We start from the raw sequence: 25526 nt of genomic DNA, 5'->3' as shown, positions 1-25526 counted from the left end.
TGGTAGACCAAAGAAGTAGAATTGCATTATTGGAGCTTTTCCATGTCATCTTCCAGCATTTTTTAAATTACATTCTTGTTAACCTGAAATGCAAACTTTTAAAAACAGCATGACTGATTGAGATATGGGGGTCTCATATTCATTTGTTTTCACCAAGATTAAAATTGTGTGGGGATGTGGTGGTCAAGTGGTAAAGCGCTTGGCTTTTGAAAGGTATCTATTTTGAATCCTAATAAATAATGAGATTTTTTAACCTTAGGATTTTTATGATGCCATTAATAAGTCCACCAAAGTCTAATAGGTAACTGACAGACATTGAGGAAGTGCTGGCCCCCATCATAAACCTTCAGTCATAGAAACAGAAGACCTTTACATCATCTGCCCCCATAGAGCAAAAGTTCTGAAAGGGATACAGTTACCCTAAAATTATGGCAGTTAAGTTGTCAGTTCATGCATTATCATGTTTTAGTGCAATCTTCTGCATGGCAGATTCAGAAACATTCAAACTTCGGACAATTGTGACAACATACCATGTGATCAGGCAGAATTTTGATTTTTTTTCATACATTTTTTATAGGCATGCTACTTAAAAAAAATATACTGGAATGCCAATAAATTTTTCTCCTTATGTCTTGATAAAAAAAATATTTTGAAAATTTATGATATGAATATTTTTCCTTTTTTTTTTAAAGAGAGTTCCTGACCCTGGTCTGTATGCCAAGACATTCCAGCATCCAATGCCCAATACTATATCACAGTTGGGGCGACAGCATGGCTTGTTTTTTACAAGTGAATTTCAGATTTAACCAAATATTTGATTGAAATACTCTAACATTTGTTTTAATAACAGTATTATTACAGTATTATAATAGTTGTAATTAGTTTCTTTTCTATGTTCACATCATTTAATAATTTTAAATGCTTGAATGGTTTTTGGTGTTGAGGTTGCATTCTTTGACTTGCCAGATTGTTTCTTCATTGTAATTTCATTGTCGTTTAATTTAGTATTTAAAATATAAACAAAATAAGTAACAAAACATAATAAATTTCACTTTTAGAGTTCAAACCACCTAAACTATAAATCAATTACCTAATATTTTTTATTATATTGGAGATTTTCATGGAGGCAAGACTAACATATCATGCACTTTGGTGTACAGTATATGAAAGTACTAATAAGTGAAGTAAAAAAACATACAAAATTTTTGTTTTTTGCACTTTTCAGCGACTGTAGAATCCAATGTCTCAGCTCTTTGGCTTATAGCTCAAAGTAATTTGTTTTATTTAGTTTGTAACATTGATTTTTTTAATCCGGTGTTTTCGACTGTTTATTATGTCCATCTATTTCATTATCTCTCCCTTTCCTTTGCTTCAATTTCTCAAGATTTTCTTTTTGGGTTCTATTTAATCTCCACCACATTTCTTTATATCACTTTCTCTTCTTTTTCTCTCTTGTTCTATTTTTAAAAGTAAACAGGATCCTAACACTCAGTAAACAAAGAGCAGATCACTGTGATTAACTTTTAGTCTGAAAATACCCAGTTCTTAGTTAAATATAATAGAAAGCGGCCCTATCAGAACTGCGGCAAACTTTAGTCATGCTAGATTCTGTCCAGGCTAGAGAAAGAAATGAAACCAGAAAGAAATGTGCATCCATTGTCTTTGGAGCCAGCAAGGGGCTCATATATATATAACATATAATGTAATCATCTTCTTTTTTGAAGTAACGTCTGTATCATGTAAGATAGATAACAGAAAGCATTTCACCAGTATTACTCACTTTTCTTAGTAATCTCAAAATGTTACGAAAAATTATTAGAATCAAAGTTGCTGTCAAATGACAATGAAAAGTCAATAATGATATTGCTTGCAATAATTTTGAGTTTATACGATTGAAATCTATTTTTGTTAGTTTGTTGTTTACAGGTCTTGTTTTTTTTTAAAGTGCAAATTAGTTACAGATACTGATGAGCAGAGGTAGATCTTGTAGTTTGATTAATATATAGATGCTATAAAATAAATAATTTGAATTATCCAAATAATGTTTTGAAATGTCTAGAATCAACCCACACCTAATTGCTGTCACTATATTTCATGTTATTGTGTTGTTGTTTTTTTTTATTTTAGAAAGCATTAATTGTTTTTAAAAGGTTGATATGATAATTAGATTTTTTCTCCAGTGTATTTAAATCTGTATTATTTTACATAGTCTTTGTTTTGTTTCACTGTTGAAAATGTAAATAGTATTGTATATTGGTGAGCTCTTCTCTGGTGTGAAACCAATAGTTTTCTGCTTAATAAACTTCCAATGGGCGCTGCAAATATAAAGTTATGAAATACAAAGGTTTGATGGAAAGCATGCAGTTTTTCGCAAATTTTGTTGGTTCGGCTGCTTTAAAATTGGCTACTTGTCAGAGTTTAAGTCATTGATTAAAATGCATGACTAGATTGACCTAAGGACATGTGTAGGATGTAATCATCTTCTTTTTTGAAGTAACGTCTGTATTTTATAAGATAAGAAGAGAATCTGTCAAAACCAGTTATTAGTGAGTGCCTAGGAGGTAAAAGGAACCTGTGAATCAAATTTCATGCGAATCCATATGACAGTTTAAGAGACCTCTTGATCAATCAATGAGTAGTAACTTAAAAATACATAGTAGATTTAAAAGATATACTTTTTAGCTGCAATCTTTCCTAGAGAAAAGAATATTAACAGTCAACATGGGATGGGTGGCTGAGTGGTAAAAACTGCTTGGCTGTCTATCAAGGGGGCTCAGGTTCAAATCCCAACTCCAGCTGAGCTGTGTTTGCTTAGTGCCTAAAGGCAGTATGTTAACTCTCCCAGATACCCCCTCTCCCCACAAGTCCACAAAAGAGATTGGACCAGAGTGCACTGACCATGCAAGTCTTGCTATACAAAAGTAATTTAAAAAAAACACTAAGAATCATTACTTGTAATAACTTTTTCAATTTCTTGTTTGTCTTTCAGAGTTCTTGCCCCTGGTGCTGATTTTAAACTAGACATTACATACAAGTATTGCATGGTATTAATAACTGTCAAGTTTTAAAATTGAAAACCAAAAATGAAATCCCTTATTTTTTTTCAAATTTCAAATAAATCTTATGCATTTTAAAATGAACATTTAATCTACTAAGTCAGCTATTTAGATGGCTTAGGGAGACATGTATACTGCATTACTTGTTAAGTCAAAACTCAGTATTATAGTTTTCCATTTTACTATTGTTTATTAATTACAAGACTTTGCCAATGGTTGATTTAGATTTTCTTTTTGAATCTAAAATATATGGGGGGTTATTAAAACTAAGCTTATTATTTTCACCTCCAATTTAACTTTATGTGGTAACATTGTAATTAGCTTTTAAAATTAATTATGAAATCGGTTTTCAAACTATTTTTAGTCAGATATGTTAAAAATGTGTTTTAGATTGATTAATAACCTTCTCTTACTCACTATTTGTACAGAAACCCAGAAAAACCCACACTTTATTCTTGGTGTACTTTTAGTTTATTAGCTAATTGTTTGAATCTTTCATTCGGACTTAAGATTACAATTGGTTGGATGCAAGTTGAAAGGACCTACTTTGTGCCCTTTCACTTTTCATCTACAAACTTTCATTATCAAAAGCACAGGTTAATATTGACAAGCATAAAGAAATAAGAACTAACATTATCAAAAGCACAGGTTAATATTGACAAGCATAAAGAAATAAGAACTAACATTATCAGCACTACAAAACCAAGCAATGGGTGGGTCATTAACTGCAAGGTTTTCCTAAACTTTCAGAAAATGTTGAGAAATGTTTTTTATTATGTAAACTTGTATAATTGTTGAATATTTTTGGGGGGTTTCAAACATTAAATCTTTTCTATGACACACAGTATTATTTTATGTTGAAAAAAATTTGTTGTTTTAAAGCAAGAAATTATAAACTAAATTTTATCAATATTGTATTGCTAAATTGTTTAACATTTATAACAAAATAAAAGAGACACTTGAAAATTTGTTTTTGGTTTCTTTTATTTTTATTACAATCTATATAATTTTTTGTTATCATCAAACACATGAGAACCTTCAATTTCACTCAATGAACAATCAGATTATAAATATTAATTTCAATATTGAATATAATATTTGTACACTATTTAGTACAAAAACGGAGCATGAGGCAATAGTGTGTGTGTGTGTAGGAGCATTCAATCAAGTATGTGTGTCTGTGTAGGAACATTCAATCAAGTATGTGTGTCTGTGTAGGAACATTCAATCAGGAGTGGGACACAAAGCTCAACTGGAAGAAGTTGAATGCTGAGCTCAGGTTGGGTAGATAATGGAAGACAGCTTCAAGATTAACTAGCTAGCCTAATATATGATTAAAAGTGCCTGCACACAGAATCAAGGATGCACTGAGTAACCATGGTAACACCCTTAGAGAATAAGAAACTAAAATGAATATTACCGGCCAAGGCAAGTAGTGGCGGTGTGGGGTCAAGCATTCAGCCACTTGAATGTCTAGGCTCACATTATGAACTAAAAATAAAGACTTACTGTCACGGAGACACACCACTCGGTCAGTTAAACTTCTAGCTTCAAATTTTGAACAAGTTTTAAGCCCTGATGTTACTGAGACATACCACTCTGCCTACTAACTAATCTACTTACCAGTTAGAGAATGTGACAGTCATTGTACAAGCCTTACCAAACAGTTATAAATCTTTACAGCTCACCACCAATGTCTAACAGCTACTTAAGTTTAGATTGCAAAAAGTATTTTTTTTTTAAAAACTTCAAAATAAAAAATTTTTTTTGAAGTTTGATTAATTTTTGAAGCATAAATCTTTACTTCAATACATAGCAACAAAGGTCTACAGGGTTGTCCAGCTTAACTTTTTTTCCTGTGGTCAGTAGTGAACAAGTGTTTAATGTGACCAGTAAAACAAACCACTGCCTTTTCTTTTGCCTTACAGTTAAACAAGTTTGTTTCAAAACTCAGTCACCAGGATTTCAAGTAGAAAGCCCCCTCCCCTAACAAAAAAAATAAAATTCCATACACACACATCAAACTTGGATGGATTATAAATACTGAAAGTGTTTGACTATGATCACATCTTCCTAGCAGCAAAAAGAACAGTACATTACAACATTATGTGACGCAGATGGAACAAGTTATCACAGGTTTTAAAAGGTCACACACTAGCAAATACCCTCATGTATTCTCAAAACAACAGAACAACCTTATGACATCCAGTAAATATCAAGTCTGTAGAAGCAAAAGTATGACAGAACAATATGAAGAAAATTTGATCTCACAGAAAATGAACATTGGTAAACAATAAGACACAAAACAAAACAGATGCCTTTAAAATGTACGGAAATTCCTTATGTTGGATTCACAGTAATGGTTCGTATACACACTTACATTAAAGCTTCATTTAAAAAAAACGTTGATCAAAACTTTACATTTAACCAGCAAACATTCAAACTTTTCACATTACATTAGTTTTTAGAAGTAATATATTTTGTATCTTAATATCTAAGAAGAATGTTCTGTTGGACATGATGGAGCACCAAATGTGGGGCAATACCTTAGGAAGTTAGTGACCAACACAGCATGTTACAAATTGTTACATGTTACAACTGAGTGCTAAATTATGAAAAGAATCAAGCCAGGTGATTCACACAAGAAACAAGTATATATATATATATATATATATATATATAGCTGGTTATTTTTATTATCAATATATTAATTTATTAAAGCAATCATATTATACCCATAAGTCATAACCTTTTTATAATGGAGTTCTTCTTTTGCTCTCTATATAAACCTTTGGACAATCCAACATTACTAACTGAATAACAGGAAGTAGGGACTCACTATTTGGTATCAGGATGAAGTAATCCCGGTCAAATGTAAAATCATATTTTCTTTCTCAAAGACTAGACAGGAAGAAAAAACACTGAGTTGTTTCTTTATAGTGTCACAGGAACAAATATTGCAATTGCAAGACTTGTAGATAAAAAATAGATTTGACCCACATCCCAGTAGATGATTTTATGTATACGAATGCTATACTTTACATAGTAAATACATAAACATCTAGTTCAGTTCATGAGTGTTTCAAACTAGTGAGCTGTTAAAGCCAGGTCAAAGCAGGCACTGGATTGGTGTCCCTAAGGTCAGAAAAAGAAGTAAGCAGAGAGTAAAAAACTTGGAAGAGGTCAACATGAAGATGACATGGGCCCTAGTGAAGAAAGTTTCATGAAACAGTCCATTGAAGATTTAGTTGTAGCATACCCTCCAGGGATCAACAGAGTAAGTCAATATAAGCCATTGCAGAAAAAGTTAGACAAAACAGGTTTTTTTTTAGTATGTATACAGTAAACTTTTTTTTGTTGAAATCTTCATACTAGTAAATTGAAATTATTCTTCAATATAAAAGAGTTCCTGTTGAAAGAGACTTCTTGTCAATAACTGAGACACCAGAAGGAACTTGGTGCCACAGACTTGGAGAGATGAGTTGATGAAGTCAAAGTGTTTGTGGTGCCACAGACTGGGAGAGATGAGCTGATGAAGTCAAAGTGTTTGTGGTGCCACAGACTGGGAGAGATGAGCTGATGAAGTCAAAGTGTTTGATCAATTCATTCCATCTGTTGTTGGTTTCAAAGATGGAATGTAACATTGCACTTAAAGTAGAGAAACACGGTTTAGACAAGTTTGTTTTAAAGAATCCTAGCTATAAGGCATCCCAAAGAACACATTTCTAAGATTTGATACTAACACAAATTAAACTAATCTGAGTACGAAAGATTTATTTTCAAATTGTTTTTAAGGCTTTCTGTCTAAAACCAATTTTCCTCATTGAGTATCTGAAACATAAAGAAATACCCAGGAAACAAACATTACAATATATCAACAAGTCAGTGCATAAATTAATGATATCACAGTGGTAACTATTGCAATCAAGTTAAGACTATCAGAGAATAAATACAAAATGCACAAATATACTAATATGACATTTTCTTTTTGAAGCGACATTAGGAAAAATACAGAATAAACAAAAAGCAAGTACATTTGTTCGATAACACTATAAAAACAAAGAGTACAGTCAAAGCCTGACTGTAAAGAGTCTGGGCTGATGTCATTAAACTAAAAGAAAAATCATATAATTTAAAACAGGCTAGGGGCCCTTTAATTTTTTTACCTAATATCAAGAGTTTAAAAAAAAAATTGAATATATATTAGGTAAACTTATGAATATTTTATATTATGTATTATATAACACTGCAATCATTATCTATCTATTAAGACATAATAGAACACTACAATCATTATCTATTAAGATATAAACATTACGTGTAGGGAAAAGTAGAACTTAGTGTCACAGGTCATGGACAATCCAAAATGTGAAACCACAAGTTGAGATGTTTGCTGACAGTCAGAAATAGTATTTAAAAGAAGTTACCACCACTTTCTGTTCCCCATCTACCAAGTTGCATTGTTTTCCATTGTTTGAAAAGTGCACTTCAATTTTACTTAAAAACTGTGTTAAGTAAATACTTGAACTTTTGTCAAACTATTTCATGTCATTTGGCATTAACTTTAAATAGTCATAACAGTGGTGACTGCATTGGCTTGAGTCCTAGTGTTCAAATTCAAATTGTAGAACTTTTTTTTTTCATAAAAGATATTAAAAAGCTTTCACGTCACAGCCTCAATCCAACCACCTTTTTTTATTGTATCACTCAGAAAAATAAAGAAATGAAGTCTTTTACATTTGTTCTACTTCTTGTTTGAAAGTTTGTGTTGCAGTGTAGTAAGTTTGTTAAGAATCTGTGCTATCCAATGGAACTACCAAATTGTGACTTTAAGCCCCACCTTTCCCACTGCAGTATTTCAGAATGTAAAGAAAATTTCTAAAAATGATCACCAAGGGTTAACAACAGTACATTATCAACACCTGGTCACATGACAAATCAACATTTTTAGTCTACCAGAAATGTAGTCTATATATCAGTTCATCACAGTATAACTGTGGTCGGGAATGTGTGACTTAATGCAGGAAAGTGTGGCGCACACAATTCAAGTTGTAATTAGTTGGCAGCTAATTTTAAACATGAAACTGTAACATAGCTAACTAAGAGGAAAAGTTAAGACTCCCAGTACAGACTGTGTTTAAAAAACAACTTCCGTCTTGCTATTCTACAGTAAAGTAAAACACAATGAACAGTACTCTGATCAATGGAGAGCATATTCAGTTTGCAGTTCATGCTAGAATTATTTTAATTACTTTGATTTAGAGCCAAATTATATAGATTATATCAACTTTAAAAAGAAAAAAAAAATTAAGACAATTTTTTTTCTGCTTTAAATTTATACAAGGTAATTAAAAACAATATTTAAAAAAAGCGGAGAATAAACCAAACAACTAATGTCTTACTACTAGAATGTAGTAATTAGGCATGACCTAATACTTAGAAAAACTTTTATAAAACTATTTACATATGGCCAAATATACGCATGTAACATTGAGTTTGTTACAGTTTTACAAACTTTGTGGATGAAATATTAACACATTGTTAGATTGGTGTCTGGAATGTTGAAAATGACAGTCTAATGTTCACATGCACATCATGACTTCAGTATAGTTCACCGGTGAATCGCAGAGGTCGAAGCATTAGGTCCATAAGCATTAGGTCATGACCCTCTGAATGACATTGAATGGTGCCACTGGACACGTTGCCTCCAAGCTGGTCCCCATCATGTGACAATGGCTAGCATCTTCAGGGTGGTCGGTAGCCTCTAATACAATTCCAAGAACAAACCTAATCAATTCAAATAAAAAAGAAATCTCAATAAATTAAGCAGATGAAAACAAAGGGATGTAAAATAAAACAATTATCCCTGCCAGTTTTTTTCCTAAACATTAAGCCCCATGACACATTCAAGAATGTTATTTGAAACATTTCCTTTACTTTGTTGTGATGTTACTACAATATATATATGTGAAAACAAAAAACAATGTAACTGTGAGCACAACTTGTACAGGTTATACAATTTTTATATTAATATTTCAAAGCCTGGTGGCTGAAGCTATGTAAGATTTTTTATAGCAGTTCTTCTTCTAGCCAGCTTTTTGCTGCTGAGCTGTCAGCTCTTTTGCAGACTGTGCCAAGCAGTTAAAGAGATCCCTGAAGCACCAATTCTGGGTTTTAAAACAAAGCATTTCTCTCAACCTATAGATGTTCCCTCAAGACAGATGTACTGTCAGTCTATTGTCCTGTGAATAAGTATGCCAACAGTAAAGTAAGTAAGTTTCCCTTTCAGACCTTGCGATCTACAGGGCAGAGGATGTAAAGGTTATCTGTTTCTGTGGCCCACGGTGTCATGTGGCCAGCTCAACAACAAACCACCTTTACTTTTCCCACTAATATCAGGTACCCATTAGAGTTGGGTGGACTCAGAGGCGTCCTAAAGATCCTGAAATTCAAAATCCCAGTCTTCACCAGGATTTGAACCAGAACCCCCCTGTTCAAGAGGCAAAGCGCTTTACCACTTAGCCACCAAACCTGTGATGTGGTATCCTTTAAAAAATATTCACAGAAATTAGTCAACTTATTCAGTCTTTCAGATGTCAAAGGGAAATTGTTTACTTATTGTATATTTGAATTATTTAGTTATTTTTAGTATTACAATAGTAAATCCAAAACACAAACCAAGCTTTGTGAAAACATGGGTCAAGGTTGACTGCATCTCGTAAAACTTTCTCCGCCAGTCTGTTATCCCCAAGTTTGTGTAAAACAATGCCCTGCAAGAGATAAAAGCTTCAGCTAGAACAAAGTATTGGATTGTCTCCATGATTGAGTTCTAATCTCAATGCTTTTGTTGTTTAGAATCACACAAATAAAGAAGGAGATATATTCAAATAGTAGGGTGGGCAAGCAAAAGAAATAATAGATACTTGTTAGGAATTTAATACTATCATTAGCTCAATGGCTAAGTTGAGTATTTTAATCTACATTTTCATGATAGGAATGGGTATTTCAAAATGTGGTATGGAAAATGGCAATGAGAAAAATAACCACAGTAATGTGTTTTCCCCTTCCATCAAATCAGAACACAAATTTCGACTTATAAATAGAAGAGATTTAGAGAACAATTAATTAAAGATAATTTCTGCTTTGCCCTAATATTGATATATTAACCACAATATAACTTGTGTCAATTAAGCACCTAAGTTTAATCTGAAACAAAAACCTTTATAAGCTTCTAAATACACATACAGTTTCTTACGAAATAACAGTTATTTCACTGATTCAAAAATGTGTACTGCAACAATAGATTTTATAAAATTGTTCTCAGATTAAGAAGTAAACCTGTTTGAATTTAAGGGCACCTTGGCAAAGATTTGCTTTTGAATATTTGATAATGAACGACACAGTTAGCAATGTATATTGATAGATCCAAACAGAAGAACTTACCAGGTGGTAAAGAGACTTGGTGTGTGTTGGGTTGACAGAAATGGCATTCTCATAGCACATTTTAGCTTCGTTCAAGCAACCCTTGTGCTCATAGACCAGTCCTCTCTAGACAGAACAGCATCAATGTAAGCATCAATGTAAGCATCAATGTAAGCATCAATGTAAGCATCAATGTAAGCATCAATGTAAGCATCAATGTAAGCATCAATGTAAGCATAAATGTACATTTATTCAAAGGATCATGATGACATAGATTTATTAGTTGACCATAAAGATAATATCTGGAGTTTTTCTAATTCAAATGCTGATATTCTACTTTTATACTTGACCTCTGGACATTCGTTAGATATTTTCTTTATATGAATATTTTTCCATGACCAAATAATTTTAAGTAATAATAATAGATTTGAAAGGAATTTTACAACGAATTACAATTTCTATTTTAAAACAAATATTTGCAAATATGCCATGATAACACATGACATTTTGATAGAGAAATCATTACATTCAAGTATTTTCTTGTAGAGATTTCAATAATCACAAATAGTAGCAACCAGTAAAAGTATTATGTAATATTACAGAGTTTAGGTCATGTCATTGATTCTGAGAAATAAAAAATCTCAATGTATTTAGGGATTCATTACTAGAAAGATCTAAAGATTAAAAAAAAAATTAGTTTAATTTTCATTGAGAAAATGCTATTGATATTTAAAGATATTCTTTCTTTATTTTTTTTTTAAGTTTGCTTTAGCAGGTTATTAGTTTTTGACTTTGGTTATCATAAAATATGATAAAGAATTGGCATTGTCTTGCCAGAAATATTATAGGTTCAGTCTAACATTGTATAAAGAAAATTGATTGACTGAATGGTCAGTTTTAGGCATTCCTTTAAGATTGAAAATGACAAAGTCCTATCATAACCATTCACCACCTCCTGCCTGTAGAATGGCAGGGAATGATAGGGCTAGAACTTTGGACCTTTGTAATGACAGTCAGAACCACATATCCCAAGACTAGGCAGTCATTAACCATTTGTGCTGATAAAAATACTATCACTGAATCTTAATATATTTATGTGTAAGCTACGGTTAAAGCATTTCTTACTTTAAAAAAAAATATATTTAAGGTGAGTCAAACGTATACTAGTAAGATGTATGTTTAATGATCTAAACTGAACAGAGAGTAAGCACATAACAAAAAATCCTTACCATAAAAAATACATAAACAGAATGCGGGAAGAGTTGAAATGTTTCTTGCACACAGCTTTGTGCTTCCTGGACTTGGTTCAAACTGAGGTACAGTTCAGCTGACAAAAACCATAAGACAATAAGAAAAAAAAAAAAAAAAAAAAAAAAACTGAGGTACAATGCAGATGACAGAAACCATTAGAGAATAAGAAATACTTGACAAGAAGGTGAAGTCTAAGCAAGACTACAAACTAGACATATTGTTTTAGAAAAAACATTTCTTTCATTAGAAGTGAATTTGAATAAAGAGAAAAGAATTCATAGCTTTTAACCAACATACAAAACCATAAACTAAAAGTATAACATTATGAAAGCTGTAAGATTTCAATGAAATAAAACTAGAACTTTACTATTATTACTTTTTTTGTTAATATTACTGCAGACAAGACAAATTTAGGTTGAATAAGGTTGACATTAGGTCAGATATTAGGTCCAGCAGAACAAAAAAGGATAATGGGCAAAAGTAAGAAACTGGCACCCAAACCAGTTAGCTTTAGGCGAAGGGGCTCATTAGCCTTGGCTGGTTAACCATCTAGGAGAAGTAAAACTCAAAACCTCTGCTGTCTTGCAGCTCATCAGCTATATTTAAACATGGGAAAGGCTTCAGGAGTCAACCCTAAGGAAAAATCAGGATCCAGAGACCTTTAGGCAGCTTACAGCATACAGTGCTACACAATGGCAGAGCCTGCAATGCTGCTAAAACTGTTTTGGCACTGGCCATTACATTGGATAGATCAGCTGCGTAGAGAGGGGGTGGGTGTGACATAGTTCCATAGCTAGATCTAATGCCCAGGCATTCATTTTATTTCCATGAGATGATCCACAGTCATCTCATGGCTGAAATAGGCAAAGCCTGACTGAAAGTTGTAAGAATGGAAGAGTACTTGCCAACTTGCTAAAAGTTAATTTCATCTCAACCGCATGAATTTTTTTTTTCTAAAAGCTCATCACACACTGACCAGTAATGTTCAAAGGATAACAGATCTCCTTGATTCAAGTGTTGGAAGTTGGTCAGTCTTTTCAAGAAATTGTTTCTCATGGGAACTCCATGTTATCAACATCAATAATTATGGGGCTTTCACTTACTTGTTTTCAACAAATATCTTATTACAATACATAACAAAAAAAAAAAAATTCTGATTGTTCAATATCTATGTGTCGCACCTAAATTGAGCCAGATTTGAGCTTGTATCACCCAAGATCTCTGTGGGCCTGCCCTAGGCTGAAAACTGCTATTCATGGAAGACGCTAAATCAGAAAGTGCTTTTTCCATTCGTGATGCTGCATAGGACTCGGCTCGAATGGACCCTAAAATGAAAATAAAGAGCTAGTCAAATGTAACCAACCAAAAATAAATCATAAACTTAATCACTTTTTGTGTTGCCCTGCCTCTCACCTGAGCCTCTCTCACTAAATTCATTTAGAGTTATCTGTGCCAAGCTTCTTTTATCCCATGGGTTTCTTTCCCTTACTTTGGACTTGCTGTCGGAACCACTAGATACAGAAAGGTTATATTTCATAGATGAAACAAAAATTACAATTAATAAACATAAACTATAAAGGATAGTATCAATCATTATGCTTAACATTTTAATTTAAGGAAATACAAATGGTTAAGTTATAAAATAAAATTATATTCTTACAACGTTTAGATGTACTAAATTATTGTAATATTTTTTTTTAAATGGCATGGTTGTAACCTAAGACTCCAGTACTTACTCATCTGCTATGTCTAACTCGTGCATATCCTTCCACAATTTGAGCATTTTCTGGTACGTACTTAAAGCTTCATCTGGGCCTAAAACTATTTTCTCTAGCTTGGCTTTGGTCATTAACAGGCTGAAAGAACACACAATCTTATTGCTTATTCAAATTATTCACTATTCCAATAAAATTACAAAGAGAATGTGGGACTGTTTCTAAAAATCATACAGAAAATAAAATGAATTTAAAATATAAACTAATTAAATCATTATGGTTTGACAGTTTCATGAATGATTCACTATAGAAATATGAGAAACTAACAAGATCCAGGTCATGAACAGTTGCGCTCAAAGAAAACTTTTACAATAATCAACTGCTTTTACATTCTCTTAATGTCCAAGTTTTAGTTTAGATACTTCTGTTCAAGCCTCCACTCTTAGAGAAATTCTAAATCTTACCAAGATTGCAATTGACTTTGGCCTGGCATTTTATACTATGGACAACCTTAAACGAATTTTTAAAGATATCTCACTTTATTTTACCTTTCATAGAGTGTTATGTAATACTGACCTCAGGTTGTCAGGATACTCCTCTAATGCTGCTTGTATTAAGGTCATGGCCTCCTCGTGTTGCTTACGAGCAGACAGAAGGAGTGTGAGTAGATGGAGAGAGTGAATAAAATCACTTCTGTTCTCGAGAGACTTTTTGGTAAACTCAATGGCCACATTGATCTAACGCATAGGGAGAAAAATGTAAAAATCAACTATTGAGACTGTAGCCAAGATGTTATAATGTTGAGACATTGTCCTAACCAATGTGTTCCACTAACAAGAGGAGTACCTTCCCAGCCAACTGATAATATTTTATTATGACTTTACATTGTCTATCGTTTCTTATAGCGATATTTGGAGTTACTGTTTAATCTCCAACTTTCCTATCTGTTGTAATATAACTGATGTTTAGGTTGTTTATTTTTTTTGTCAGGATTATGGGGGAAAGTGGGACACTAATTATGTGCCTGCCAGATAAAATAAATATTAACCAGACATTCAAATTAAATTTTGACACGCTGACTCGAAAATTTATAAGAATAGTATAAGGAATAAGGAATTAAATGTTATATTACTTGTAAAGATTGAATAGAATAATATACAGTTATCATGGTTTGTGATCAATAAATTTACTAATTACCAGTCTTGGCATAAATAGGCACGGCATCTGTGCTCAAACTAAAACAATGATTAAAAAGGGTAAAAAGAGTTTCCAACTGTTTGAGTTAAGGAACTTGTTAGAATGAGAATGGGGACTAATCTGATAGCTGAATTGTATATTTTGTAAAAGACTAAACAACCTGATAAGTGAAAAAAAAAAATTTACCTTTCTAAGGTTAGCATATTGTAGTGCTAAATGAAAGGCTGTTAAATAATCTGAAGGATTTAAATCTTGAGCTCTGAAAAAGACAAACTTTGTACATTATTTAGAGACTTTATTTGTAGATAATTACTTCAAATATAAACAAAAAAAAAAAAGGTAAGCATTTTAAGCATCAAACAACTTATACCCTAGTAACTCAAGTATCAAATCATTTAACAACATTTTGAAGTATTTTAAATCTTAAATTTTCCACATATGTAATCTAGGTTAAATTAAATTTATAGATTACATATCTATAGATTGTGCTATTTTTAAAATCGATCATATTACAAGTAACTAGAAATGTCTTTCTTTTTTAAATTATATCTAAACATTTGTAATGTTTTGGTTTACAAAATAATTTTTTTTCTCAATAGTGAGCTATTTTGGTCATGATCTGAAGTGATATTTTTCACATTGCAAATTAAGCTTATAAATTTATTAAATACAGGCAACACTAAAAATATTGAAGAGAGCTTTGATCAATTTTTTTTTCTTTTAATGTATTACGGAGTACATGAGTATAGAAAGTTTTCAATTCAGTTATTTACAAAAGAGGAGATTTTTCTAATTATAAGACATACATGTTAGCTTTAAAAAAAAAAAAGGCAATTTACGTCTTAAATGCTTCCAAAGCTTTCTGGTTTAAACTTTGTCTGTCAGCATTTAGCCTCGAGTCTTTGGCTACCAGACAAAGCCCTATACCCAAGGCCATGTATGCCCTGGCCAAGAAATGCTTGGGCACATTGCACTGGACAGCCCTCTGGGACCACTCCACTCCCTGCTGGTTTAACTGGAGATGTTCATAGCAGAGCTGGGCAGCCTGTAAACACACTGTGACATTCTGAGGAGCCAGCCGATAGCACTCTGATAAGACTGGTAGAGCCTGTGAGTACTGAAATGAATAGATTTGAAGTAAATGTTAGATATTCACAGTCTGCAACTAGGAGATATAAGTCAAATCCAGTTAATCAGACTTTAGGTTCATTGGACCAGCCACTTAATCAGACCAAATCCTGTTATACAGTGAAATCTGACTTATCAGACCAGCCAGTTATTGGGACCAAAACAAATGCATCTGTGTGGGATCTGATTAACTGGATCCAAGTGTATTAAATGAACACAATAAAGTCATAGGTGCATGGTGGTTGAGCCATGTACTTGGCGACCAAACTGACAAAACATAGTCTCATGAAACATGAATATGTCAGCTTAACCAATTTTCACACTCTGGTCTGGTGTGAATGTACACTTTGGTTTCTTATAGTTATAATGTTTTTTGTTTGGTGTAATGCACAAATTGTAAGACAAATTTCCTTACGGATAATAAAGATTATTATTATTATTATTATTATTAATGCAAAATAAAAAACTTGAAAGGAACATATACCATGTTTGACATAGATTTAAATCCAATCCAGTACAACAGTAATACTCAAACTGAAGGCCGAGGGTCATATCCGGCTAGTCTAATAGAAAATACTGTGGAAATAGGTTTACCTGATTTGACTTAGGATATCTTTGAGTTTACCCAACTATAATGAATATCTGGAAAAAGAAGCGTGGCAGAAAGGGGGGAAAAAACACTTTCAGAGCCGCCCCCTTCCCCCAATGTTTTGACCAGAACACATATTTTTATTTTTTGGTTAAAAAATCACAAATTACATAAATGTAACATCTTCTTGGCTAAAGTGGTTTTAAAAAAGGCTTAAAAAATTGAAAGCAAAAAATGAAAACTTTATTAACCTTGGATGATGATATCAGTGAGTTGGCAAACTGGTACCAGATGTGGAATTCTTGAAATGAGAATCTCATAGCTTTTTCAAATGACTAAAACAAAATAGAAAAAACTTTGTGTAGGTTTTATTTACACTAAGTTAGCATAAAATTTACATGTTAAAGTTAAATTACTCATAATTGACATTTCATTCCTAACAATATAAACATTATTTTGTTTCGCTGACAATTAAAAATATGTTTAAACAACTAAAAATTACTGTTTTTATGTAAATTATAAAATATTTTAATGAAAAAAAAATGTAAGTCAGTAATAGAGAATGAAAATTTTTTAAAATCCTACCTCTGTCAGGCGACCAAACTGCGCTCTCTTGACAAGGATGAGTGCTAACAAATCATAGATGGCTGTGATGTTTGTTAACGTCAACTCATGAGTTTCTTCATTTCTTTCCAGAACAGCTTCCCTAGTTGCCTTGGTAACATTAATAAGTCATTTCAGAAATACAAATTTACAGTGCACAAACTGAAAACTATGTAAGAAAATATTCTATTTAGAAAAAATGTAAATTAAATGAATTCTGAAATATAAGTTTTTTTATTTTCATATCTTTAGGTTTCAAAGTTTTGTGGGGTTTTTATATTAAAAACAATAAAGATAAAACCTTAGAAATATTTGGAATTGTTTATAACTCTGCATTTTTTAAAATGTATCTTGTTCACAGCTTTAGAAATCCACTCATTCAGAATTAACATGATTATAAAATGTGTCAGACATTGTGTCCTGACCACCAATCATATTGTCTATATACTCACCACAGCTTCAGCGATTAAAAGTAAGAGCAAGACTTCTTCATCCAGAGTTTTTGGCACAAACAGCCTGGAAAAATGTTCAAGCCTTCCCATTAAAAAGACAACTACGATGTTTTAAAACATGCCTTTAAAGTTCAATATGAAAAAAGTAATAATAATGATGTGTAAGTGAATTTATTTACTTATCAGGGCAATAAACCATCGGCTTAGGAGCCTTGTTGTTTAGGCTTTTAGCATTCAGGTCGATAGATTTATAGGAAGAGCTACTGGAAGAACGCAACAGTAATTGAGCAAGTTCTAAAGCCAGAGTCTGCAGAAGAAAAAAAAAGAACATATGCGTATTGGATCAAACCAAGTTAAGATGATCATAAAACATGATGTAAGCCTAATGTACATTTGGAGAGTGGATCCAAATAAAGGGAGATAATCACAGTGTACAATAAATCTGGTAATGTATAAAGAGGGGGAAAAAAGGAATGCCTTTCAGACCTTATGAGATCTATGAGAGCAGGTGATGTATAGCTTATCTGTTTTATAGTCGACTATTGACAAGGGTGTCCATGGCCAGCACAATAAACAACAGCCTTTACTTCCACAATGTATGTAGGGTATCAATCAGAGTTAGGACTAAGGAGTATCCTAAAATGAAATCCAAATCTTCACTAGGATTCAAACTAAAGACCCATCAGATCAAAAGCCAAGCACTTTACCACTCAGACACCACACCACTGGAATTTAAAGGCAGATGGTTATTCCCATGGCCAAACTATTAGCCATAGAAATGGATGAAGACTTATTTCTCCTGCCCATGTACACCTTTGAGTATTAAACAGAAACAGAACTTTTTTTTTACATACAGAACATGTGTAATTAGCTTTACCTTTCTTATGTCATGCGCAAACCTTGATTCCACAGCTCTCAGCATTTCTCTGTATCTATTGATGCATTTTATTTTGTCCCTGTTGATATGTATACTTAATGAGTTAATAGGAATAATTTATAGACAACACAAGCTAAACAGTTCTTCTTCTTCTTCTAGCCAGCTTTATTGCTGCTGAGCTGTGAGCTCTTTTGCAGACTGTGCCAAGGAAAAAAAGTGTGCTGTTTTCTTCAGTTGTTCAGCACTGCCATACAGGGTGTTGGTTATGTTGGGCTGTAGTGGAAGTAGGGTCTGCCCAAGGTGGATTAGGGAGGGGCATTCAAAGAGGATATGGTTTGCGGTTTCAAAGGGGTGGGCGCAGTGTCTGCAAAAAGGGAGTTGTGTGGAGTTTATTTTGTTCAGGTGGTAATTTAATAGTGGTGTGTGTCCTGTTCTTAGTTGGAAGATTGTAGATTGTTCTTTGCGGGGGAGGAAGTTAATACTGTCCAGTTTGTTAGGCGTAGTCATTTCTTTGTACATGGCTCTGCCTGTGTTTCCTGATGCCCATTGGTTGAGCCACTCCTCTTTGTGATTGTTGACTAACATTGACCTTAGGGTGAGGTAGTTAACAGGTCTATCTGGTTGTTCCATAGATGAACCTGCCTTTGATAGCTTATCTGCCTTTTCATTTCCCATGATGCCAATGTGTCCAGGGATCCACTGTAGTGTGATATTGATATTTAATTTTGATATCATCTGATGGATTATCACAATGAGTGTTGTCAACTCTCTTGGGCTGTTTGAGGTGCTGCTGTTAAGTGCTTGCAGAGTAGATTGGGAGTCTGTAAAGACAACAATATCTGATGGTGGTTGCACTCCTTCATATAATTTGTTTTCCACTGTCTGTAGTGCTATGGTAATTGCCTCAATTTCTGCTTGGAAGTTTGAGCAGTAATCGCCACAGGGTGCGCTTATCTCAAAGTGTTTATTTTTAGGGAAGACCAGGAAGGCACCAAGACCAGCATTGATGGTGGCTTTGGAAGCCGATCCGTCCATATAAATATGGATAGCTGTTTTTTGATAGCTTTCAATTGTTTCAAGCGTGCCTACTTTGAGCTAAACAGTTCAATACAGTATTTGAGTATAAGGTACAAATGTATCAAATACTGCAAGTAGTAATATACAAATAACAGTTTCATTTCTATAAAGTTTTTTTGTAAGCCTTAAAGTCAAGGTGCTTGTAATAGCATAATAAATATTTAACAGTACTAATATTTGCAACTTGCATAAAATATTATTAAATGTACTTTTTATTTCATTTGATTTTGATTTTTGGTACATCTGCACATTTTAGGCCATGCCCTGCCCTTTAATTTTCCAAGGATTCTTACCTCTACTTGGTAAATACAGACAGGAGGTTAAAAGCTAATAAAATTACAAAAATATAAAAATTGCAACCTAATAAATGTATGTGGGTCTTCTTAAAAGCAGAGCTAACTATGGAACAATTTCACATACAATTTTAAATGACAACAAGTATCAAAGATATTATTTAAAGCTTTTCTGATGGAAACATCTATTTAAAAAAAGAAAGAGAACATAGCCTCAAGTACATTACAAGTGGTGAGGATATAAGAAAATCTCCCAAAGTATCTAGATATGTCATTCCTCAAGGGATTCACTCCCAAGTGGTGATCAGCATTTGGCCTCACTTCAGCTGAGTGAATAAAAGGGAAAGGGGTGGGACAATAAAAGAGGTTGTGATTAGATGCAAGGAGATGATGAAAGCTTGATGTGGTTGTTACTTAGATCTAGTTGAATGTGATGTAAATGATGTTGATTATTTGTAGATCTAATGTTATCTGCGAGTTCGTAATTCCAACCTCTAACAGAACACAAACAGTATATAATAAAGTAATCCAGTTCTTAACTAAAACAGACCTACAGAGAGAGAATATAAAAGAAGTTTACAGAGCTGATGCCATAACTTCATGAAACAAAACAGAAGAACTTTCAAATTCTTTGGGGCATGGCACTGAGAAGTTTGAACTTAATTTACTGCATCAGACTCATCTTTTGTCTTCAAAAGTGTTTCACCAAGAAAAAGTTTTTGTCTACCTAAACTATATTTGAACTCTTTACAAAAGTAAAATAAAGCCAAGCAACAGAGACGCAAAAAAATCAAAGTCTCACCCTTTTTTCCAATGCATGACTGGGACTTGTTTGATGGCCATCTCTATTAGGGATGTTACAATGAAGTTGTTGGACTCTGTGCTCGGGCCCATGCCTTGAGGGGTGGTGGGCCTTTTGTCCCTCTGTTGTAAGCAAAGAAATGCTAAGTCACCAGCTATCTCATAACATGTTATAATCTCATCTTCCCTTTCTGATATTTTATATTTTGTCTTTAGGCTGGACTTCGTTTTATCTAAACATTTTCCTGAAATTATAAACAAACAAACAAAATATACTTTTAAAGTAGTTTGGATCAGTCATGTAATTTTTAATAGATCTAGACAATAAAAAATCTTGGCGATTAGAAATATATTTTTTTACCAATTGTTTTTGTTCAGCACAAGTCCATGCTTTTAGCGTTCAAATACGCTTTGATCCTATCACTTGTCTAAACCAGTTGGAAAGGGGCATGGGGCGAAAGATCAAACTATTTGGGTCATCACGTTTTAAATGTATTTAAAAAATGAAGAAGAAAAGGGGAACGACCTGAATTCAAACTTGTGGGTTAAAGCCTTCTCGAGCCAACGTGGTAACTACTCTGCTAGCAAAGAGTCTATGAACATGGAAGATTGTAAAGTTATCTATTGTTTCTATTTCATGTTTGTGTTCACTAAGTCTGAGATGGCAGCCTAATTTATTCAACTTATACCACCACTTCAGTCAAGTATTATTTCTTTCCCTTGTTTGAGATACCAAATAAATAATTTATTACCAATAGTTAATTAACTAATTTGTTAAATTTTTTTTTATGATTCTTGTGTTGTCAGGTAAAAAGAAATAATTATACAAAATTTCAACCAAGATTGGGTGTCAGACAGAGAGACAGACAGACAGAGAGAGTTGATTTAAGCTGTGTAAAAATTAATTTTGCTCAGGTGTGTGTGTAAGGGGGAGGGGGTTGTAATAAAAAAAAATCACTTATGCACATTTTGTTAATTGTGTATGCAATTGTTTACTGTTGTTTGATTTTTTGTAATTTCATTGCCAATATTGTGTTTGAGGATTACAATTATCATAACTGGACTATGCAGATAGCAATCTGTTTTATGTCCATATATTAAATAATCATTTTTAAAAATTCATAATATACCAGTAATAAGTACATAAATGATGTAAACAATTCCTACAACTGCACAGCATTTTAGAACAAAGAAAAGTCAGAGAATGAAATGTTTTAGCAAGAAGTGCACCTGCAACTTCAAACAGTGAGAACCACCTCAAGAAAAGTTAGTAAGGTACATCCTCTAGCCATCTTCACAGAAAAAAAAGCAAGAACTTTTAAGGCTTCCACTTTATTGTGTGGTGGCTGAGTGTTAAAGCGCTTGGCTTCCAAACTGAGGGGTTTTGGGTTCAAATATCAGAGAATTTAATTTGGGGATCTTGAGGGCGCCCATGAGTCCACCCAACGCTAAAGGGTGTCTAACATTAGTTGGGGAAAAGTAAAGCAGTTGGTTGTTATGCTGGCAACATGACACCCACATTAGCTTGTCTGCCCTAGAAACAGATGACCTTTACATCATCTCCCCTATAGATTACATGGTCTTAGAGGGTTGCTTTACCTTACAGCAATGACAATGAAATTCAGATTAGTAAAAAAAAATAATAAATATCAACATAAACTTTATTTGAACACTTTACAAAAGAGAAATGAAGCGAAATTTCTTTGACAAATGAAATTTAAATTTATTTCTCATTTAACACACACAGACAAAAATTGAGACATTGATTTTGTGCCCATCTTTGTTCCTCATTGGACAGTAGTAGAGTGAACAAGAACAGCGCATCATGCTTTACGTTTATGGACTTTAAAATGTAACTTTTTTTTAACGTAAAAAATGGATAAATAAGAATGTAACTAAACCAACTAATACGGAAAAAAATAATTTTTTTGGATAAAAATGTAAAACAAGATTTTTAAACATTGATTGTAATGGGTCATTCTAGTGGAGCCAATACTTACAAAAACTGCAGAGGTAATTACCTTTTATAGCAAAGCACTCTGCTACCATATACAGCAACCGTGTATTTTTATAAGCATTGCCTTCACTCTCACGTAATGCTATAGAAGTTAGATCCACTTTCTCCAAAGTGTCGAGACAGACTTGATAAAACCCTTCACAAAACTTCAGCTTTGCTAGCAGTAGTAAGGCTTGTTCCTTAAACTGTAAGATGTATAACAGAAAATCTAGTTAAAAAAAAAACAACCCAAAAAAAAACAACACAAGCACCAAATAGTTTTATGAGGGATAAATGTGCAGTTAAATTACAATTGTGCTTATCAAATGGTACTCAAACCTGTCAGTCGTTATCTAATAATAATAGATTAATAATAATCTAATATCTTTTTTTTTTATCATTATAAATGTTTTCAACAAACTCTTAAGGCATAATATTTCAGTAAATATAGTTCCCCTGAAAACCTTAACATTGATGGAGCAAGTGAAGTTTGCTGAGGGGATTATGTGACCACCACAACAACAAAGTCACATTATATAGATATATACAAAATCACATTCATTACTCCATATGCTAGAACAAACCGACTAGACTAACACATGGATACAGGTAGGACATCACATTTCCTAAAATATTATAACCATTATTTTATTTGTTTGTATTTTTATCCTCGCCAGAATAATGCACTTACATTTCTTTGAAAAGTTTTTTCTTTTAGTAATAAAAAAAATGTACAAATAAGAGTAAAATAATTGAGAATACTTCAAATAAGTAATTAAGTTCAATATGTCAATTAACATCTACCCATTAAGCCAAATCAATGTATACTAACTAGAGAGTTTCCTTCTGAGAGTTTGACCAGTGTATCGTCTGCTTCTGACAGAGCTTGTCTAGCAGTTAAAGCATTGGCTTCATTAGTCGGATCATGAGCTTCAATGAACTCTTCTAAAGCCATTTCACTTTGAAGAAGGTTTACTGTTGATGCTGTAGAGAAATGGGTGCAAAAAATGTCAAATTCAGATTTGGAAAATATATTAATAATAAAATTCTAAGAAATAAAAAAGAAAAATGATAAGTTTGTGTACAATGTACAAACTCTATGATACTTTTAGACTTAAGACAAATGGCCATGCAAAAGTGAACAGACTGGTTGTCTGTGACATGAATCTATGTCTGTGACGGAGAAAATGATATCTTAATAACCTAGATAAGTTTATCTAGAATAATCTCTAGTCTAGACAGTATAGTGCATAGATGTAAATCTAAGTCTAAAGTATGTTAGTGAGTAGACAAAAACTTAAAGCAAAAAGTTTAAATTTATAATCATAAGACTAGATCTAGAATGTCTAGAGAGTCTAGATATATTGATATATAGATTCTAGATCTATCTAATTATTAATCTAGATTCTATAATCTAGTAAGATCAACTAGGTTAGAATATAGAATTAATATCTTCGTAATTCTTAATAACAATATCTAGACTCTAGACCTAAATCATAAATGACTAGTGACTACCAAGTCCTAACAGTCTTAACTAAATCAACTGACCTAACTTCTAGACTTAACTTGAATAGATTCTAGAGATCTATCTAATAATTCTAATTGTACCTACTTCTATTCTAAATTATAATTCTACAATATTCTACTCTACATCTATTCTAAGCTCTATTATAACTCTGGTCTAGGATTTATTATATATATATAATTTACTATTCCTAACTTAACTAAGACTGAGACTTGAGACTCAGTAAAAAAAATAATTATAATAATGTAAAGTCACTAATAAGTGAGTAAGAGTAAGAAGACTAGATCTAGAATCTAGATCTAAATTGACTAAATGTCTAAATCTAGGCATTACAATAATTAGATCTTAGTCTAACTCTAAACTCTAAGTTACTCGAGACACTCTAGTCTCTAGATCTAAAATCTAAGTAAGTAATAAGTAAGTCGAAGTCCAAGTTTAAGTTATAAAATATAATAAATATTTTTAAATATTATTTTAACAAACTATTTATAGATTTTAATCTATTAAAAATTATTAGTCACTAGAGTAGAGCTCACTAGAGACAGAGTCAGACTCAGAGTGACAGTAGACTGTCTTTTCTTAAGACTGATGTTACTGATGAGTAGATTGAATAGATAGTAGAGTCTAGAGACTAGTCACTAGAGATCTACTCAGGCTCAGGTCACTACTGTCTCAGTTACTCAAGTTACTGATGTCTGATGTAGTCAATGTACTTATGTAGTCAATCATTCTTAGATCTTCTGGTCTAGATAAATAATAGATTGAAGATTCTAGAATCTAGATTTACTAAGATTTAGATTCTAGATGACTAGAACTAATTTTCTAAACTAGATCAAGTAGAGAAGTACTGGTCAGTCTGGTGACCTGGTGACGGCCTGGTCTGAGTCTGAGGATCTAGCTAGACTAGATTAAATAATAAGACTTATAAATCTAAATGTCCTTTTGAAAGTTTACCAATATCTGTAGATTTTAATGCTCCTTGTTTGGCTAACTCTACAGCTTTTTTCCAATTGCATTCTACGCGACATTTGTCGATTTCCGATTCTAAGCGATATGTTTTCGTTTTGGAGGCCATGTCGGTGTCAACAATGTACTGATTTTTTTCGGAAGTAAAGCAACGATACAAAAAAAAGTATCGTTTTATTTAAGAAAACAACGAGCTCAGAATTATTATTATTATTATAAGGCTTTACAAAAGAGATATTTCCATACCTAACCAGATCTACATAATTATAATATCCTTTTATTCTAAAATGCAAATATTCTTCTGTATTAGCGATAATTGATTTCATTTCTCTACTATGTTGTGACTGAAGCTTTAACAGAAGAACTGAAAGCGAATGCAGCCTCTCTAAGCCGCCTTCATTGGGTTGACCTAACATAACCATGTAAATCTATATAATATAGCTCTATAGTTTGACCAAGTCTTCCGACCTTTTCAGCAGACACGACCTGTACAAAGATACATACTTACATAACCCTTACATTCTACTTTATATATCAGATTGTGGGCTATGGAAAGACCAGATTATTTTGACTACTAA

At 32.7% G+C, this 25526-nt stretch overlaps 2 protein-coding genes across 4 annotated transcripts in view; one reads left to right on the top strand and one right to left on the bottom strand.

Annotated features, from left to right (window-relative positions):
* Positions 1-4024, top strand: part of LOC106052617 (protein STPG4-like) — a 16011-nt gene extending 11987 nt beyond the window's left edge. For both annotated transcript variants that reach the window (XM_056023050.1, XM_056023049.1), the window contains one exon: positions 693-4024. In XM_056023050.1, coding sequence (XP_055879025.1) covers positions 693-806 — 114 coding nt within the window. In that variant the 3' untranslated portion in view covers positions 807-4024. The remainder of the gene's footprint in view (positions 1-692) is intronic.
* LOC106052613 (tetratricopeptide repeat protein 7B-like) lies at positions 4023-25526 on the bottom strand. 2 transcript variants are annotated; one of them, XM_056023048.1, is made up of 19 exons: positions 25457-25526; positions 23290-23441; positions 22483-22663; positions 20463-20706; positions 18291-18369; positions 17593-17720; positions 17414-17477; positions 16944-17072; positions 16610-16693; positions 15481-15758; positions 14828-14900; positions 14021-14181; positions 13466-13585; positions 13143-13240; positions 12911-13054; positions 11708-11805; positions 10500-10604; positions 9735-9826; positions 4023-8843 (listed from the first exon to the last, which is right to left on the bottom strand). In XM_056023048.1, exons 2-19 carry the CDS (start codon positions 23410-23412, stop codon positions 8711-8713), a joined length of 2334 nt encoding a protein of 777 aa, XP_055879023.1. In that variant the 5' UTR covers positions 23413-23441; positions 25457-25526; the 3' UTR covers positions 4023-8710. The 2 variants fall into 2 exon arrangements, with proteins under 2 accessions (XP_055879023.1, XP_055879022.1); XM_056023047.1 differs by lacking the exon at positions 25457-25526 and adding an exon at positions 24937-25079.

The sequence above is a fragment of the Biomphalaria glabrata genome, chromosome 3 (genome assembly GCF_947242115.1).
Source record: "Biomphalaria glabrata chromosome 3, xgBioGlab47.1, whole genome shotgun sequence".
Taxonomy (NCBI): domain Eukaryota; kingdom Metazoa; phylum Mollusca; class Gastropoda; family Planorbidae; genus Biomphalaria; species Biomphalaria glabrata.
Note: the sequence above shows the minus strand (reverse complement) of the source record. Positions and strands in the feature narration are given on the sequence as shown.

Excerpts from the sequence above, each read along its gene's own strand:
- LOC106052613 (XM_056023047.1), bottom strand. The coding sequence starts at position 25,057 with ATGGCCTCCAAAACGAAAACATATCGCTTAGAATCGGAAATCGACAAA. Across the intron at positions 22,664-23,289 it reads TCTCAGAAGGAAACTCTCTA|TTTAAGGAACAAGCCTTACT; the intron begins GTTAGTATACAT and ends TACATCTTACAG. Across the intron at positions 13,241-13,465 it reads GAGTTAGACATAGCAGATGA|TGGTTCCGACAGCAAGTCCA; the intron begins GTAAGTACTGGA and ends TTCTGTATCTAG.